Source organism: Phocoena phocoena, chromosome 2, assembly GCF_963924675.1.
Source record: "Phocoena phocoena chromosome 2, mPhoPho1.1, whole genome shotgun sequence".
Taxonomy (NCBI): domain Eukaryota; kingdom Metazoa; phylum Chordata; class Mammalia; order Artiodactyla; family Phocoenidae; genus Phocoena; species Phocoena phocoena.
Window position 1 is genome coordinate 27,935,523 of NC_089220.1, and position 19,053 is coordinate 27,954,575.

The window sequence follows — 19,053 nt, forward strand, 5'->3', positions numbered from 1 at the left end:
GTGGAGGGTGGGTTCCTGAGTCTGACTGTGGAGGGCAGGACTTGAAGGCTGGCCGAGGGGCCCGGGCTGAGACTTTCCAAGTTGAATCTGGAATCTGGGCCCCAGCGCCGGGGGCCGGCAGGGGTTGTGCCTGGGCCTTCAGGACAGTACATCACCCACACTGAGGAAGGCGCAGGCAGGGGAGCAGAGTTTCGCTGGGGGCTGGGGCGCTCAGGACACCGGCACTGGAGTGCAGGTCCTCCATCCGTGTCGCCGCTGTGGCGGCCAGTGTGTTTGCAGCAGCGGTCTTTGGGTCTGGGCAGAGCACAGCCCACAGCGGGTGTGGCGCTGGGAAGGAGGGCGCTATTGAGCAAGAGAACAGAGAGTAAGGGGTGGATTCGGGCACGGAGAGCCGCCAAAGGATTGAGTTGAAAGCAGCTTGAGGGGGTGGTCTGGGGCGGCAAGAAGGCTTCTGAGGCAGGTCTGTTAGTTGGAGGAGGAGGGTGCTGGCCAGGTCAGGACTAGGTAGGGATGTCTCAGCGTGGCCCAAAGCCTCAGCCAGGACTGACTTGTGCCTGAAGTCCCCTGGGGGTCACAGAGGGCCTGTGGGGTGGGGGATGGTGGCAGAGAGCAGGCCTGGGCCCCGCCTCTGAGAACACCTCCCAGCACCACAGGCCCCGAGCAGAGCCGAGCAGAGTCCTGGGGCTCCGGGGTCTGTGCGCCCTTGCCTACGCCATGTCCTCGAGCTGCGGCGGACTCAGCTTCTCCTCTGGCCTGTTTTCGTCCGGGGCCTCCTCCCGCTCCGGCTCCTCCCCGTTCCGGGCCAGGCTGTCGGGCCCGGACACAGTCCCCAGCACTTTGGTGCTGTGCTCCTGCGCTCTGGCTCGGAGCGCGGCGATGCTGTTCTCCCTCAGTTCCTCCTGGGACATGGCGGCCGGGGCGTCGGGACCCCGCTCCTCCGGCTCTATCTTGTCGAGCTTGGGCAGGGCCTGACGCTCCGCCTCGGGCTTCCTCCCCGACTCGGCTGCCGCCTCCAGCGACTTTTTGTGCATCCCTAAAAAGAATTGTTGGTATTCGGGTTTAGAAAAGCGCCTGGGAAAGCCATCTTGAACTGAAAACGGCAAAGATAGAGAGAGGCCAGAATTAAGGACGAGCAGAAAGCCTTACTTCAAACACCGCAGTCACGCGAGTCCCAGGGGTCGGGGTCGGGGCCGGGGCAGCGGGAGGGGGGCCGGAGATGAGGCTGCGGAGCAGCAGCGGGGCACCAGGCCGGCAGAGGGCTTCTCCCAGCCAAGTCCCTGGGCACCTGGCCCCCGGGGGTCCTGTCTGTCCCTTCCTGAGCACAGCACTTGCTCCCGAGCCCTCCCTTTTGGGATTCCAGATCTCAGAACTCCAAGATAAGCTGGCGCTGCTGTCAGACACAGGTCCAGATGGCAGATGGGGGAGGATGGCAGGTGGAGAGATTTAGGGGGAAGAAGTCCTTTGGGCAAAGCCAGAATGGTGGCCAAAGGGACCTAGAGGTCCCCTCCCCCAAGAGGGGCTGTTTCATTCACCACAACCCCAGCTCCAGCCAAGGGAAGAGGAGGATACACACCCTGGGGCAATAGCTCACAGGACAAAAGAACTCACCGTCCAGGATGAGAGTCCTAGGCACCCAGTAGGTGGGTGTGAGGGACAGACACCAAGCCCTGGGCGCAGCCTGCCCTCTGAGCCCCACAAGGGAGACTGGGAGACCGGCTCTGGAGGGCCTCTCTCCCGCCAGGCTGTTGTGGCCAGGCGTCCCTGCTCCAGGGCTCTGTCCCCTCCTCCAGGGAGCCCGCTCCCCTCACCACGGAGGCAGGGCCCCAGGGAGAGTGCAGGCTCTTACCCAGCAGCCACGGGGCGCAGGAGTCCATGATGCCATCCTTGGCGGACTTGAGGATGGACTCCGGCAGGGGGATGGAGTGGCGCACCATGGCCCCGTAGAGGCCGTACTCCGCCATGACGCTGCTCCGGCCCCAGCACTTCTCTCGCTTCCTCCACTTGGCTCTTCGGTTCTGGAACCAGACCTGTAAGTGCAGACGAACAGGTCAGGGGCGTCCTCCACCAGGCAGAGAGGCCAGGCCCCTACCCTGCTGTGTCTGCCTGGAGTTAAGGGACCTGCCTCTTTGACTGCCAACGGCCCCATTCCCCTGTGACTTCGCTTTCTCCAGCAGGGGATCCTTACTTAAGCTCACCTACCCCGAAGTACCCCTGGGGTTCCTCCAGGCTCAGGGTGTCCAGAATGAGACACAAGTCCTGTGAGAACATGATGGGCAAAATGGTCTTTTTTTTTTTTAAATCAAAGCAGTTTAAGATGATGGAATAGGGACACCTCCTGGACAGGGTCTAGCAGATGGGCAGTTCCCCATGAGGTCCTCAGTTTGCAGCCGAGAAGCCCGACCCTCATAACTCTCTTGCAAGTGTTCACACCTCCAGCATACAAACAGAATCCCTTTTCTGGCTCGTAGAGGACAAAGTCCTTTCCAGTGCCTTTGGTTCAGGGCTCTGTCTCCACCAAAACTGCAGAGGCCAGAGCAGTCCCGGCAGGCGAGGTCAGTGTGGACTCAGGTAGCACAGGGCTTTTCATCCAGGTGTCAGGAAGCCTGGGAACGGCTGCAAAGCAGGGCAGGGGACACTCCCAAGAGGCCTGAGTCAGCCTCCCTTCTCTGCACTGTCGTGGCCAAGTCCTGCCCCGCCATGGTGTCCTCCATTCACCCACTGTGCACAATTTTGGACCTAACTCCGAATGACATTTGGGGGAGCTGGGCAGCCATCCTTCAGTCAGGGAAGGAAGACAAAATGCTTCTGGTGTGAGGAGCATGTGAAGGTAGGGACCTAGGAGAGTGCGGTAGGGGACACTCTAGGGGATGCTTCTCTGGCCCCAAAGCTGACTGGTGCAAGGTCTGAAAGAGCATGGGGTGGGCTGGGGGTATCTGCAACACTCCAGCCTGGTTTTGGGAGGAGATCCTTGGGTCCCTTTCATGCATGGAGGAGGGGGGAATTTCTTGGTCCCCCCAAGCATTTTTCCTGAGGCTTTCTGCAGCTGACAGGAGCCAGAGCCAGGGACAGCTGCACTGTCCCTCAAGCAGGTGAGAGGCCCGCGGCAGACCGGGGGTCTCTGGAAGGACCCCAGGCCCGCCAGCCCCCTCTGGTCCCCTCACAGCCCCTCAAGGCCCTGACCCCGGCGGCGGCGAGCCACCCAAGCGCCCCGTGATGTGGGGGGGTGGGGGGAGGGCAGAGGCGGGTTCGGGGAGAATCTATTAGTTTCCTGGGCGATTTCCATTCCCTCACCTCGGCCAGGTCCCCGCCCTTCCCTCCGGGCCCCCTCCCCCGCCCCCGGCGGCGGAGGTTTCAGCTTTTGATGAAAAATTGCTCCAGCTCTATTCAGGAGGCGGCAAAAGAAGAGTCACCCCCAGGGGCAACCCTGGGCTGATTGAAAAATAAGTTAATTTCTGTTTGAATCGATGGGCCTCAAGCACTGAAATATCACGGGAAATTAAAGCGGTTGCTCTCTCGGGAGCCGCGGCATTGACCCGCACTAATTAATGCTGGGGAGGCAGAGCGAGCCGCGCCGCAAGCCGCTCCCCCTCCCCGGGGGACCCCAAACGCTTCTCATTTAACTAATTAGACAGGGAAAATTGGGTGTTAATTTGTTTAGCATTTTTTCCCCTCTTCCCCCATGGCAGCTCCCTCCCCGGCCCGCTCCCCACGCGGGGGCGCGGGAAATGAATGCGGGGCTTGCCGGCAGATGGCTGCCCCGGTCACTCTGCAATCTTCTCCGACTTGATTGCTTGATTAGGTCGTTAGCACATTAAAAAAAAAAAATTGCTTGCCGTCTGGCGCTGGCGTGATGAGTGGGACGCGCGGCAGCGCCTGGGTAATTTATCTTTTTATACGGCAAAGAATTTGATTTCAATCTGCAGATATATGGGGAGCCTTTGACACCTGTTTAACATCGCGCCGCTGACAGCTTAACCCTTTGCTGCCTCGGCCGCGGGGAGGCCTCGGCGGGGGCTCGGAGTCCGCGCGCCCCTGCGGTTCCCGCCGCCGCCGCCAGGTGGCGGAGTGAGCTCCCTGGCAGCTCCCGACAGCTCCAAGTCTGCAGTGGAGCGCGGCCGGCCACATCCAGCAGGGGGCGCCCCGGCCACACCCACAAGGCGCCCAGAGCCCCGCGGTCACAGACTTTCTGCGGGGCTGCTTCCAGACCGCACGGTCCTCGCACACCTTTAAGTTGACCCAAATGTGTGTAACCTGTTTTGGCATTTCTTCATTTGTAAATAACTAGGAAACTCTAAAAATGGGAGAGATGCGGCCTCAGACACCCCGGGCCTCTCAATCCTCACACTGACCCGCGCCCGCGCTGTTAGAAAACGATCGCTCGTCCCTCCCTGGGCGGCGCCGCCTCCGGTGAGCCGCACCGTTGCCACCACCGGGTTTAGCACCTGCCGTCCCTGCTGGAGAGCTGCGGAGCTAATGCAAGGCCTCCCTCTGGTCTAGACCCAGACCGCACTCAGCGAACCTGGCCAAGGAACGGGTTTATGTAATTTGAAGGCTACTAGATGGCTGCGCTCCGTGCACTAAAGAGCGGAAACAGGTGCACCATGCGAGTTGGGGCTAACTCGGCCATCGGCCTGGCCTGGCTCTGTGGTGTGTTTAGATCTCTCCCCTGCGGCCCTGTCAGTCCCGCAGGCCCTCTGCCCTACCCAAAGCCTGAAGTTTGTCTGAGACCTCTGTCCTGTTCTATCTTCCTTCCCGTTAGCACTTGGTCGTCCTCTGCAAGTACTCGTCTCAAGCTTTTTTGCACAGAGGAAAAATCTAAAAGGACTAAGCCACAGAAAGGTGTAAGTGACTTCTGGTTTCATCCACCTCACAGAGAAGACAGCAAAGAATGAACCCCTTGGCGATGGAATTCTAAGGTGGAATTCCAAGTCTGACCACAGAGGGTTGGGAAGGCTATCTTTATGAATCTAAGTAAGCCATCTGCCTCCTGGGCAGGAGATGACCTTCCTGCTTGAATACGGTGCATTACAAAACAACAAGACCACAAGCCCTTAACTGGAACCCATTGGGACCAGACTCCAGAATGTTTTGGATTTTAGAAAAAATATGTGATGTGTATACTACATGTTATGTAACATCCTACAGCAGCAGCAGTAGTACCCCATAGTCAAACCAGCTTTGATTTCTGCAGCAAAATATACACATATTCATAAGGGACAAATAAAGAGCATGAAGTCAGATCTGGTTTTTGCCAAGAATGAGTTCTGTTGACAAACTGATGAAAGAAGTGTCTGTTTTCAGTACGGTTTAGAGTCAGGTATTCTGGGGACTTCCCTGGTGGTCCAGTGGTTAAGACTCCAAGCTCCAATGCAGAGGGCAAGGGTTCGAGCCCTGAGGGGAACTAAGATCCCACATACTGCATGGCACAGCAAAAAAATAAATAAATAAAAATAAATAGAATCAGGTATTCTGGAGAAGGGATTGTGGAGTAAACAAAAGCAGAGATGCTCACTCCCACTCCCACTCCCTCCACCCCCCCAAGTGTGGGTGCCTGGAAAGGTGCATTGCCCTGGCTTCCCCAGGATTCCATGAGCTTGAGGGGGGGCAGGGCTCTCAGATGGAAACAGCATCTTTCTTGGAACACTGAAGAAGAGGGTGCAGACTTGGGATTCAGATCATCTCCGGGGCCTGTAAACAGAACCGTTTTCCTCAGTCTCCTAATTTGGACAAATGAATAACTGGTCTGCAGATCAGACTTTGCCCACAGATGCTCCAAGGGGAGTTGGTGCCAGCTGGTCGCTCAAACCAGGAGTCATCCAGACCCTTGGTTATGGGCTCCTGGAATGCCTGGCTCTTTGAGGACCAGATGCTGCTCCAGTTTATGGAGGAAACCTGGACAGCCAAAACAATTTCTTTGTAGGACAGCTGGCAGGGAAGCTGTGGCATTGGTGCCTTGGAGGCAAGAGGACAAGGAATTAGAATTAACCCTAACCACTCTTCATATTTGCCTTTCTCGTCCCTTCCTGGAAGCAACCAGCATGTGTGCAGAACTTAAACATTTGCAAGAAGCACTGAAAGCAGCCAGTCCTGAACTGGAATTCCCAACTGTGGCAAAAATTTCTGTGTGATCCTGGGCAAGTTATTTGCTCTCTCTCAGTCCCTTCAAGCATAAAATAAGAATACCAAAAAAAAAAAAAAAAAAAAAAAAGAATACCTACTTTTTCAGGGATTAATGAAAGTGCCTAAAATCAGTGTTTGTCACACAGAAGGTGCTCAATAAAAGCTACTTATTATTATTTCAGTGGAGGCACAGAAAGTCAGTGGGAGTCTGTGCAGGGGTCAGGTTAGCAATGGCATTACCTGCCCTCCTGGCCCTCTCCACGTGCTCTGCAGCAAGGCTGGACTGACTAATAATAATAATAACAACAGTAACAACTCCAGGAGGTGTGATGGGGGTACAGAGCTAACCTTCAGGCTGTAAGATTTTAATGCAGATAGCCTCGAGTTTCCCCTCTAGGGGCCAAACAGATGCCCCTGCAACTCTCCCGTGTTTCTAATGTTTCCCAGACCCTTGAGGCTCAAATGCAAGAGACCACCCATGCAGCTGGCTATGATCAGGAGCTAGAAGACCTAGGTTGGAGACCCCTGCTCTATCTCCAACTGCCTTTGTGACTTTGGGTGCGTTTCTTAACCTTTCTGAGCTTCCGAGTCTTCCTCTGCCCTATGGTACCACTTCCTTGCAGGTTTGTTGTAAAAATTTAACAGAATAGTGCATGGGAAATGCCTGGCATGTTGTAAGAACTGATAAACGTTGGCTTGATACTGGGCGAATTCTGGGGACAAATGTGCTACGAGATGAGGATTTGCTTTCAAGCAAATATGCTCAGTGACACTTTTCCCATAAAGCCGGGTCCTCCCATCTCCCACCTTTGACATGTCTTTTCAGCATTTAGGCCCCCTTTCCTGCGTGGTCTCTTGGTTCTGGCAAGCCCACAATACTCCTTCAATCTCTCTCTCACTTTCCTGACTGCGTACTTTCTGGAAGACACTGCTCCACTCTCAAGGAAGTCGGGTCCGCAGCTCTTCAGGAGAGCCTGCGTCCAGGCCCCAGCAAGGACCAGAGTCCTGCCTTCCACTTCAGGGCCTCCAAGTGCCTGAGAAGCGGCCTACAAGGGACATCAAGGGTCACCAACTTGGTAGTCCCAGGGAAAGGAGAGGGGGAAGATCTTCTAGCTCAGGAAAGAGCCTGGGTTTCCTGGTGCACTTCCCCTCACAGGTGGTGCCCAGTAGCACTCAGAGAGCCCAGGTAGGAGGCCTCTGGCTGTCGACAGCTGGTCTGACAGGTGCCTCCACACCTGGCAGAGAGGGTCCCAAGAGCTTGTGCCTCCAAGGATGGACTGGACCCAGGAAAGGGCTTCTCGCCAAATGGATGCTCTTCGGCCACAGGGCACCCATCGAGCCGGCAGGCAACATTGTCAGCTGTCTCTCACCCTTTGTGGGTAACCAGGGCTTCTCTCGTATTCACAAGTTCCCAGCCTTGTATCCCCACAGGATTATGTGCCCAGGCCTCCTTCCCTCTGCAGTCCCTCCAGGATAGTCCCACTAAAGGAGACATCCTGCATGATAGATGCTCTCCACCTCTGGCCCCTTGGCTACCCCAGGCCCTGCCCTCCAATCTTGCCCCAGGCTATCGGGCCCGGCTTTTTTGGCCATGTGGCACTTTCCATCATATTCACTTAGATTCTCTCCTCTCCTCTGACTGGAAGCTGATTAATATGGGCTCATTGCTAGCGTGATTTAACGACCTCACACTCCACAGCCACTCAGCACTTCTGACAGCATATTTCAGCACACCCTTTCCAGTCCCAGCTTCAGGCCCAGAAAAGCCTGGCCTTGCTGTAGCCTCTTATGTCCACTAGGGGGCAGCTCTGCCCATGTTTCCTGGCAGCCCCATGCAGCATCCTTCCCTGAACCTCTGGATAGGTCATCCCACCAGGTTACCCAGTACTCCACTTTCTTCCACTCATATTAACCCACCTGAAACACTGAAACTCTTTTCCTGAGCCTCTGACCCAGCATTTTTTTTTTTTTTTTTGCGGCACGCCGGCCTCTCACTGTTGTGGCCTCTCCCGTTGAGGAGCACAGGCTCCGGACGCGCAGGCTCAGCAGCCATGGCTCACGGGCCCAGCCGCTCCGCGGCATGTGAGATCTTCCCGGACCGGGACACAAACCCGTGTCCCCTGCATCAGCAGGCGGACTCTCAACCACTGCGCCACCAGGGAAGCCCTTGACCCAGCATTTTTACACTGGCTACACACAATCACCTGGAGAGCTTTAAAAACGTACAGGCTCCACATCAAACCAAACCTAGCATTGCTAGATGTAGGGGGCTGGCACGGGTAATTTAAAAAAGCTGCCCTGTGATCTCATAAACGTCCCTGGCTGAGACACACGGAAACCCTTTCCCATCCAGGCAGCTATCTTCTTACTTCTGGAATATAATCCCCTAAAACTTTGTTCCCTACCCTTGGGAGGGGACCACTTTAAAAGAGGCAGAATGGAACAGTGCTGGTCAGAGAATCCAAATATCATCCTTCCAAACACACCAGGCTGCTAAGAGTGGAGGTGAGATGTCTCTGTTCACTTTGCGCATCCATATCTCTGCAATGGAGGCATTTTAAATAAATACAACTCTTGTCAGAAAAAAATACAGTAAACATAAGTGAATATCTTAATATTCTCCTATCTTACAACTCTGAGAATGAGTGACCACACAGAGGAAGTAAAGTCAATCTGGAAATCCATTTCCTCTTCCCCAGGGCTGACATCCGGTAGGGGCTTCCAGAATGCCATATCCTAGCATTTCTCAGAGACACAGAAAGGACTTCGTGTCTGAGTCTGATATGAAGACTGGAAATCTCTTCTTCCCCCAGCAATGCACCTTATCCCTTCACACTCCAACCCAGAGAGATATAGAGGGAGGAAGTGCTTGCCCTCAAAGCACAAAGGCAGAGGGAATCGCCACTACTGAGGGGGCTGGTCCCTCATCACTGCAATTTGCATTAATTATTCCAGTTTCTGTAGATGGGTGCTCCCGTTTCCCTCATTTGCTCTCCTGAGATAGTACTTGAGTACTGGGTTTGAATCCCAGTCCACCACTTACTTCACCTCTCAGCCCTTCAGTTTCCTCATCCAGAAAATGGGGATAAGAATAGCATCTAACTCATCTAGCTTTTGTGAGGATGTAATGAAAAAGTGCATGGAAAGCACTTAATATCTGGGACAATGCTATGTACTAATAATGCCAATAACAATACTTTTGTTAAATTATTTTAGATAATTTTTGTTATTATTCGTTCACAAATGAGTAATCTGAGGCTCAGAGTTTGATTTGCTGGCAGTGAAACAAAGATTAGAAGTAGGTGTGTCTGACTTTTCACATCTACACTGTATTCTCGTTAGACATTGGACAGTAGGTCTCAGACACATCCAGGGGCTTACTTGGCTTGGCCCAGCAAAAGTGTGTGTCCCAGCTGTCCACCTGGGGCTGTCCCGCTCCTCCATTACACCCATGGCAGCCCAGGGGCCCAGTGAGAGAGGTGATTCTGAGGAGGCTGCTCTCTGGGAGGGATTCCCCCTCTTTCCTTTACAGATGGCTTGGCCTCTGCCATACCTGGTGGGTGTCAGAGCCAGGACTAAGATCTGGGTCCCTGACTGGTTACCCAGTCCAATAACCTTTCCATTCCACCTGAGAATGTCTAACTTCAGAGTTGGAGCCTCTAATAACTGCCCTTCCCCTTAAGCCTCAACACATAGACAAAGGCCTGAAAGCTGGGGAAGGGGAGGGGACTGGCTCTGAGTGGTAGGGTCCATCCTTAGATGCACTGGTTCCACTAAATCAACATGCTGAGAGGAAATGAGGAGGAAGGGTGGCAGTATAGTGAAGTAAGTGCTCTGGAGTCTAAAGGGACTCAGGTCTGAACTCTGGGCCTCAGGTTCTCCACCTGTAAAGTGGGAATAGTAATAGTACCTAGTCCATCGGGCATTCTGAGGATCCTTTGGGAATAGAATACAGAAACTAACACAACACTGTAAAGCAATTATACTCCAATAAAAATTTTTTTTAAAAAAAAGAATATACATAAACTATCTCTGGAAGGAACCAAAGGAAACTGGTAACCCCTGGAGGGACTGCTGGTGGACAGTGGCAAGGGTGACTCGCGTTTCACCCTTTTGAACTCATGTACCTGAATTCGCTCATTCAAAAAATAATTTTATTATGAGTGAGTTTTGGGAGTTTTTAGAACAGTATCTGGTACTCAATAAATATCGGGGTTTTTTTAATGAAGATTTGATACAGGCCTCCCACCTGACATCAAATCATCTCTGTTCCTCCAGCTTCAAGTCAAAGCAAAGGCTTCAAACCCAAGAGGCAGGTGGTGAATGAGTGGGCTTTAGGTGCAGCCTAAAGAGACCTTAGGTGGGTCCCTGTGTCCCCCCGTCTGGTCTCACTTTCCTCAGTTATAAAAGGAGGCTAATGTTCTCTCCCCCACAGGCTGTCGCCAGGATTTAATGAGATCAGAGCTCAAACCAAGTGAGCTGGGCCCATGCCGGACCCACTGGAACACGCCACACACATGGCTCATGACACCTGCAGCTGCCACTGTCATCCCCATTTTACAGATGAGCAATGGGAAGCTCGGGCTGGTGAGGTCACCTGTCCACAGTCACTCAGCGGGTAACTGGTGAGGCCAGGACAGTCTGGCTCCAGAGTTGGTGTCCCTAACCACTGCACCACGCTGCCTCTCCTGTGCATGTCCCATAGTTAGAGCACTGGGCACGTGAGAACTGCTCTGTGGGATAGAGCTGTGACTGCCACCGATAGATGTTAAGACCTTTCCCAGGCCACTTGGTAAAACACTTGGGGGCACGGCTATTTGACAACTCACACACCTTCTGGGGGCGTCATTTAGCCAAAGAACCAGGCGGTGCTGGAAGAGCTGGAGAGATCCTTGCCTTGGTTCTCCCATAACCGCAAATTCCACAGCCAGTCCTCACAGTCCAGGGAATCAACGTACTCCACACTCTTGGCTCATCCATGCTGGTTCTGGTGGCTTCAGACACCACCCTGTAGACAACGCCCCAGGCGATTTTAAAAAGCCTAGAGTCTGCCGGCTGGGCATTTGCAGCAATGCAGTGACAGCCGAGGGCAAGGGCGAGCTTCCCCAGATCTTTCAGACGCTCCCACCCACCACCACCACCACAGCCAAAGGGATTTCAGGACAAGCCACCGCAAGGGACAGGCTGTTCTTTCCTACTGGTCAGTAGCACAAATGTGGGACCAACCAACGGGGAAATCGGGGAGTCTCACCCCACCCCCGCTGCTCGTCATGACCGCACACACGCACACACACACACACAAGATCCAGAAGCAGCACCCAGCCTGTTCCCACTGGAACTCAGCTGGGGGGGATGGTGGAGCCAGGCCACCATGGATAATGCGCCAAACAGATAATCTGCTTATGAATAATTGAGCTCATTGTTAGTGTCACTGTCTAAAGCCATTGGCTGAAATTCCCCATAGACTTCCAGCGGAGAGGCAGCCTCTTCTGGACAAGGAGCTCACACCTCGTTTCCCATTCTCTGGTTCTCCAGTGAGGGAGCGCAAGGAACCTACACACCTTATTTGGTTCCTCTGGACTTGTCCCCTACCCACCCCAACTCACATCACACGTGGAGACACAAAGGAGGAGGAGATTCGGAGCAGACGGGGTTTCAGGAAGTCGGGACCCTTTCTGCCCTTTTCCAGCCTGGGCCGTCAACTACTCCGGGCCACTCAGGTGTCCCGATAGGAGCAACTTTGATTAAAGGTCTTGATCCAACTAAGGCAACCCCAAAGCTTCTGGAAGTGTTCCTCCACTGCATCACTTCTTCCTGCTCTTGGAGGCCCTGTCTGGAGAATCATCAGAATTCATCTCCTCCCGAAGAAATGATTAAGCAGCCCACTCCTGCCCAGCTAGGGGCATCCTGGACTTGGGAGGATCCTGCCACTGATGAAAGGAGGCTGGGCACCCAGCAGAGCTGAGGACAGCCCAGTCCAGGTCAGGGCTGGTTCCGCCACAAAACTCTCCAGTGACCTGGAGGGGCTTAATGAGCACATCATGGGCCAGATCTGGGAGAAGTCAAGGAGCAGCAGCCCTGGGCAGGGCCAGCTGTTGGGTTGTGAGGAGGAAGGAGGCTCAGGTAGATGGAGGTGGTGGGGAGTAGATAGGAAAGGAGGGGGCAACATCTTCCTCATGGGAAAGCAGTGGAAGGAAGGGAGACAGATGCTCCCCCACCCCCAGGCACCCAGAGAGGCCTGGGGCCACCTCCAGGCACATGGTTTGTCTCACATACTCCTCAGGAAGCCCACAGTGCAGCAGCAGGCCTCGCCTCCTCTGCTAAGTCTCTTGTTCCCCCAGCAATGCCCATCTCACATGGTAGGTATTCAGCAAACACCTGCCTGCTTAAATGAACTGCTGTGCATGAGGACGTGATTACAGGCAAGCACACACTCTGCTGTGGGGTGGGAGATGGGTGTCTGGGAGCCTGGGGCAGTCGATGTCCCTGAGGGTAAGGAAAGTGTGAGAGAGGAGCTCAGAGCTGTTACCTGTATCCTGTCTTCCGGGAGCTCTGTTTTCATGGCCAACATCTCCCGGGCATAGACGTCTGGGTAGTGGGCCTCATTGAATGCCTTCTCCAGCTCCTCTAGCTGGTAGGAGGTAAAGATTGTCCTGAGGGGAGCAAAAAAAGGTCAGTCAAGACCCCAAAAATGGAAAAAGCTGTCCCAGAGCGGACAGAATGGCCCTCCCCCATGGCTCCTGGACAGACCCCAAACCCAGGCTTGGCCAGCACAGCCGGATGCAACCTCGCTCCCTGCCCCCTCCCCCATCCTCTAAACTCTTCTTCATTCAAGTCTGAGGGCCCACACTACCCTTCTGGTGGTGAGGAGTATTATTTCAGCCCTCAGTGACATTTTATACCGGGAATCTTCCTGGAAGTGCTTGGGGGGAAAGGGTGTTAAGACACAAATTTTAGAAAACTGCAGAAAGCCCCTCTTCTTCCGGGCACAGCGTGGAGGGCTCACCAGGTGAATAAATGCCTCAGCCTCTGGGGACCAGCTTCCCGGGCTCCTCCCACAGACAGGAGTGTTGGTCTTTTAAATTGTACTCAGAGTTCAAAGATTCACCAGAAGGTCAAATGCAGCAGCCGCCCCAGCCCCAGCGTCTGTACAGCAGAGAACTAACTGATTCTAGCAGCCCCTCACCCTACCTCAGCACGCCCGCTCTCCTCACCTGCCCAGACCTAAAGCCTCCTTAGAGCTGCCCCACGCAGTCTTGGGGGCAGGGAGATGGGAAAGGGGGTGCTCTGTCTCTTCTTCGGCTCAGAAGTGAAGGGTCACCTACCCGCCATCCCACACACAGGCTCAGCCACTCACCCAGCGGGAGCCCCATTCAGGGGAGTTTCATTCAGGTCATCCCGAGAGCGCCTTCCCACACACTCCCCCAGCGCCCACAGAGCGGTTCACACTGACCTATTTTGAGTCATAAACTGCTTTAAGAATCCAGTAAAAAGCCACATCCTCTCACCCTAGCAAATGGATATGCTCCAGTACATACAATGTTTTACCTCCAATATTAGGGGGTTCATATCCCCCTTTCTTGAATAAATACACTACACACCCACTTACAGACACAAATTCTTTTTTCAGCCCTGAATTTCACCAGGTTCTAGGTGACCTTTATCCTGCACCCTCATCAACAAGCCGGGGAGCAATATAGTCCAGATTTGTTCGTAGACTCCACTTGAACAATGGTACCTTCCCTGCTTGAGCCTCCGGGATTTGGACCCTGGGAACAGCATGGGAAGGGGGGGTGTGGTTTAAAATCCCTCGCTGCTGCCCTCGCCTCGCCCAACACAAGGAAAAAGTACAAATGTCAGCCCCGTATACTCCTTGTGCTGGTGTTGGCTTTAACGTCTTGGAGGAGGATGCGGGGGGGTGGAGGAGGATGTGTGAGAAAGAAAGATTCTGCTCTTTATAGAAAATGACTGGCTTGATTCTAAATTGTTTCTCCTATCCTCTTGGGGAGAACAGAATGCTTATGTATACAGAAAGTTAATTCTTCAGAATTTTGAAGATCTGCTGCTTTCTATTCTTCTTCTGCCACTTACCGAAGGGTCCCTGAACAGTCAAAATAAACAATCAAAACATGCAAGTCTTTTTCAAAACTAGGAAAACTGAGGCATACAGCTATTGGGACGTGGCCAAAGCCAAAGAGGAAAGGGGACGGCAGGTCATTCAGAACCTTTCAAGTGCCAGCCTCGGCTTGGGAGAGCTCTCATTAAAAACAAACAAAAAACCCAAAACAAAAAAACAAACCAAAAACCAAACCAAACAAAAAAGAAAGGAATTAAGAAAGAAACAAAATGAAGCAATGCCTCAAATCCCCCAAACTTCCCCTCGTTCCTGCCTCAGAGCTAATCCACGTGTTTATGCTGATGTGCCCTCCAGGGAGTCTCCCTGCGCCCCGAACAACGTGACCCAAGCCCTGCTCCTGGCTTTACGCAGAACCCCAGACCCTTCAGTTTCCCATTGTAACCAGTCTATCAGAGCTGAGCCTTCCAGGAAAAGGGAAGAGCAAAACCTGAGAGACTCCAAAGGCTGCTGCTCCATTCCCACTCCCCTCTCTAACCCCTGCTAAGCCTCTTGTGTTTCTGGGTGATCAAGAGATGCTTGCCTCTCATCACCATATTCCAGGGTCTCTTACCTGAACTCCCCAAATGAGAGTCTCAGGAAAACACATTTTTTACTAATTAAAAATTGCAGCAGCCATTCTCCTCTCTCCAATAATCTGCCCCCTTTGTGTACCAGAAATAGCCCGAAACCTAGGGCTGTTGTCCTGTCTCCCTGGGAACCCTCCAAAACACCCAAATTTTCCCTGGTGGAGAGGGTATCAGGTGAGGATAGAGGGTTAGAAAACTTAAGCATGGACTTTCGGCCGTGGGTCAGTCAGCTCCAAGTGCTGCACAAGGAGATGCCCCCATGCAGAAGCACTGCTCCTGGGGGTGCTTTGTCCGGGGCTCTCCTGGCTGTGGGAATCCCTCCCCCACCTCTATTCGGTCAGCAGCACAGAAGCCGGTCAGCCGGACTCCAGCCTGCCCTCCGGGTCCCTGTCCCTGCTGGAGGTCCCTGTCCAGGCTCCAGAGGCTGACAGGATTACCCCCACCCTGCCACCAGCATGATATGAATGCATCGGAGGTGTTTTAATGAATATTTGCTGGACGGATGAATGTAAAAAATGACCCAGGATCAGGACTAAAAAAACAACGTTTCCGTTTACAATAAAACAAGACAAAACAAAACAAAAACAAACAGCCGCCTGAAGGGAACAAACCGAGGTCACCAAGAAACCAAGTCAAAGTTCACCCCCATTCAAGCCAGAACATGTTGGGGCCTGAGAGGTGAGGAAGAACCGTTTTAAAACGTGGGGGTCATTTCCGGGGGTGAAGGAAGAGAGGAACGCAGAAAAGCACCCGGAGAAAGGGTGCAAAGAGGCTGAGAACAAATTGGGGAGAAGAGGATGAGGTGGAGAGCACCCCAGTGGGAAACGTCCACCCAGCGATCGGGAACCCTGCGGGCGCTCCATCCGCGCTGGGGCGGAGAGAGATCTGGGAAAACAAAGCTAGGGTAAGCGCAGGGGCAAACAGCACCCGCAGGAAGTTGGGTCGATTTTTGGTTCTCACTCCTTTATTTGTTGAAAACCTCCTCATACATTTGCACAAGGAATTGGTAGCGGCTGCGGAAGGGAATGCGGGTCTGGGGTGGGGAATTACTTTTCAGGATATACCTTTCTGCACCTACTGTATTTTAACTTTGTGCAAGTAATGTCTATTTTTAAAATATTTAAAGAAAAACAAAAACAAAAAAACCCTCGCTCTTTAGTCTGTATCCTCCAAGGCAGCCCACTCCACTCCAGCGAGGGCTTGCGGAGTCCTTCAGTGCACACACTCCTCCCTCCGCATTTTACAGACAAGGAAACTGAGGCTTACGGATCACAGAGCAGCAGAAGCCAAAGGAAAATTTGCCATCCATGTGGGTATCACGCTCGAGATTTTGCGAACGGTGGGCGCAGAAAGATAGGGGGTTGGCGGCGCTGACAGCCACGGCGGGAGAGGAATAGGGGCCGGGGCAGAGGGCAGAGGAACCGGCTCCGGCGGGAGGGGAGAGCCGATCTGCCCGCCCGGAGGTGTGCGTGGCTTTCCGAATGTACCGATGCAGGGCTGGCACCTGGGGGCCGTCAGCTCCTGTCTGGCTCGGGTTTAGCCCTAGTTGGGGGCTTTCCTTTCTCCCGGAGAAGCAGGAGAAAGCCTGAAACGGTGCCGCTTCCCCGGCGGACGGTCAAGGTCCTCACCCGGCACGGCCGGACGCCAGGGCCCCGGACGGATGTCCGCAAACAACGTCCGGTCTCCCCGTCCTGGCACAGCAGCGGACCTCAGATCTAGAGCCGGCGAAATTAGGGTCCGAGCGACCCTACCCCCGATCAGGGGACGACGGCAGGGGATAGGTGAGCAGGAAGGTGACAGAAAACGCTGCAGGGGCCTTACCTGTGTCGCCGCTTCTTCCGTTTCTTGGTCTGATTTAAAGCCGATTTGGACATTTTTCGGTCGCTGGAGGAAACATCTTCAGAATCTGAAAAGCGGGCGGAGGCACGTGCGGCAGAATGGGGGACGCGCTCCGCAGCACCCGGGCGCGTCAGGCTTCCGAAACCCGCGGGGGCCCCACCCCCGGCGGCCTCCGGGAGCAGCCGGGCCTGCTCCGTCTCCCCGGAGAGCCCTCCGTGAGGTCTACGCCATCCCTAAGCCGCGGCTGTTTCTACCCACGCCGGCGCCGCAATCCCGAGGTCGTGAACACATTCCGTTCTGTTTCGTTCTGAGAAGCAAAGGCCCAGACACGCCTGGGCAGGGACAGCAGGGGGTCGCAACAGCCTCCGCGGGTCGCAGGGCCCCCCGGCGGTGCCCCGGGTTAGGCGCCCTGCCCTGCGCTAGCAGCCGTGGCGCCGGGGTTCGGAAGGTGGCCCGCAGGAGCGGAGCCTGGGCGCGGAGAGCTGGACTCCGGGAAGGGCTGGGGACTCCCGGGCACAACCCCCTTTCCAGCGCCCGCACCATGCGTCCCCCCTCAGGACTGGAGAGACTGCGACGCACCGCTTTTCGTTGCCCCTCCAAATAAAAATAAATTAATTAAACGAGAGCTAAAAATCGGGGAAATCGCAGAGCGCGAACCAGAGCCGGAGGGCCGAGGTGGCGGAGACGTGAGGCCGGGAAAACTGCCCGTGGAGGGCGCGGCAGGGTCGTCCAGGGGTCCCGAGCCCGCGAGGCGCCGGGATCCGAGATATTGTGCCGCTTAGGTGGCATCTCGGATTGCGACCCCTTGGGCCGCCGCCGTGGCCGGGTTGTCTAAGCTCGTGAGGAGAAAATTAAAACCCAGCTGACCAATGCGGGAGGCTTGGAACGGAGGAAAGGAGGAAGGAAAAGACAACTTTGGACACCAGGGCTGGGGCCCGAAGCTGGCACCCGCTTCCCGGGCCGCCAAAGCCCGGAACGGAATCGGGCTCTAGGAGCGCGGGTCCTCCGAGAGGCCGGGGCCGAAGTGGAGCAATGGAAGGGGACCCCCGACTGCCCCACGCGCTCCGACACCCTAAGCCTTGTTTCCAGTGGGGCCCCAATCAGGCGCCGCGGCAGAGCCGGGCCCGACGCGGGAACCGGAGCACAGCTCGGCCGCCGGAAACGCGGAGGCCAAAACCCGGCCGCAGCCGGGAGCATCCTCCGAGCCCCCGCCCCGGGCGCGCCGGCTCCAGGCCCGCTCTGCGACCTCTCGGCCTGGCACGAACTTTTGCACCCGGAGGAGGCCTTGCGGTGCAAGCGAGAGTCGACGGCGCGGGGTTCCCGGTTCTCACCCCTGTCAGGCAGCCACACAGCCTCGCCCTCACCTACCCGAGCTGGCCGTCTGGCTGGTGTCCAGCGGCCCCGACGCTCTGCCCAGCGGCTGCAAGTGGACGCTCTGCGGGTCGGACAACACTTCCAGGAAGGTGGGCTGTGCATAGAAACCGGGAAGCCCCCCGGGCCCCAGTAGCCCCATACCGCCCACTCCTGTGGGACTGAGCACGGAGCGCGCAGCCAGCAAGTGCCCGGGGGCCAGACCGTCGAGGGGAGCCCGCGGGTGGGAGATGGGGGGCTCCTTGTTCAAGCCCAGGATCTCCTGGATGCCAAACCCGGTGCACCTGCCCGGGGCGCCCCCCGAGGTACTCTTGGCCACTGTCTCGGCTTTGGGCTTGCTCAGCGCTTCCCCGGCTTTCCCCGTCATCTCTCGGCTCTTTGAAGGGGCTGAGGCCGCAGGTCTTTTGCTCCCCCCACCCCCCCGCCGGGCTCCCCGCTTCACGAAGTTGGTCCCAGGTGCCCCCTCCGATGTCTAATGCTCTGGAGCCCCAAGGAGATTCCCCTTTTATCCAACCAGGCGGCAGCCCAAGTGGGGTCAGAGCTGAGCAGCCAATCACCGGGGCCAGGAGCGATTAGGAATTCCAAAAAGCTGGCAGCTCCCGCCGCGGGCAGCACTGAGGGGCCAGGGCGCTGGGGGCCAGGCACCGGGTGGGCTCTGCAGGACGCCTATGGGCAGGGCCCCCAGAGGCTGAGATGAGACAACAAGGTTCAGGGCCGTTCCAGGAGGCTGAGTGGCTAGGGATTCTGGGCAGAGCTGGCTTGGACAGTCCCTGGGGTGGGGTGGAAGGATGGACTGAGGGCAGGTGCTAGAGACTGGGAGTCCTGCTGCCTCCCTCCCATCCTCCCTCCCTCCCTCCCTCAATCCTATACAGGTTTGGCAGGGTCAAAGAAACCCAAATATGGGACCACTCCGAAAAAGGCAGAACGAGGAAGGGGCAAGTGTCCTGGGCAGGGTGTGTTGTGGCAACGGGCAGAAAGAAGGGGGTTTGAAGAGGGAGATGGGGTGGGAGAGCTCAAAGC

The 19,053-nt window shown here is 55.4% G+C and overlaps 1 protein-coding gene across 1 annotated transcript; it reads right to left on the reverse strand.

Moving 5' to 3' along the window:
- Positions 1–707: 707 nt before the first annotated feature.
- On the reverse strand, positions 708–18,400 carry VSX2 (visual system homeobox 2). Its single transcript, XM_065872539.1, has 5 exons — positions 18,031–18,400; positions 16,645–16,729; positions 12,650–12,773; positions 1,847–2,027; positions 708–1,033 (listed from the first exon to the last, which is right to left on the reverse strand). The coding sequence occupies exons 1-5, from the start codon at positions 18,398–18,400 to the stop codon at positions 708–710; spliced, it is 1,086 nt and encodes a 361-aa protein (XP_065728611.1).
- Between the last annotated feature and the right edge of the window lie 653 nt (positions 18,401–19,053).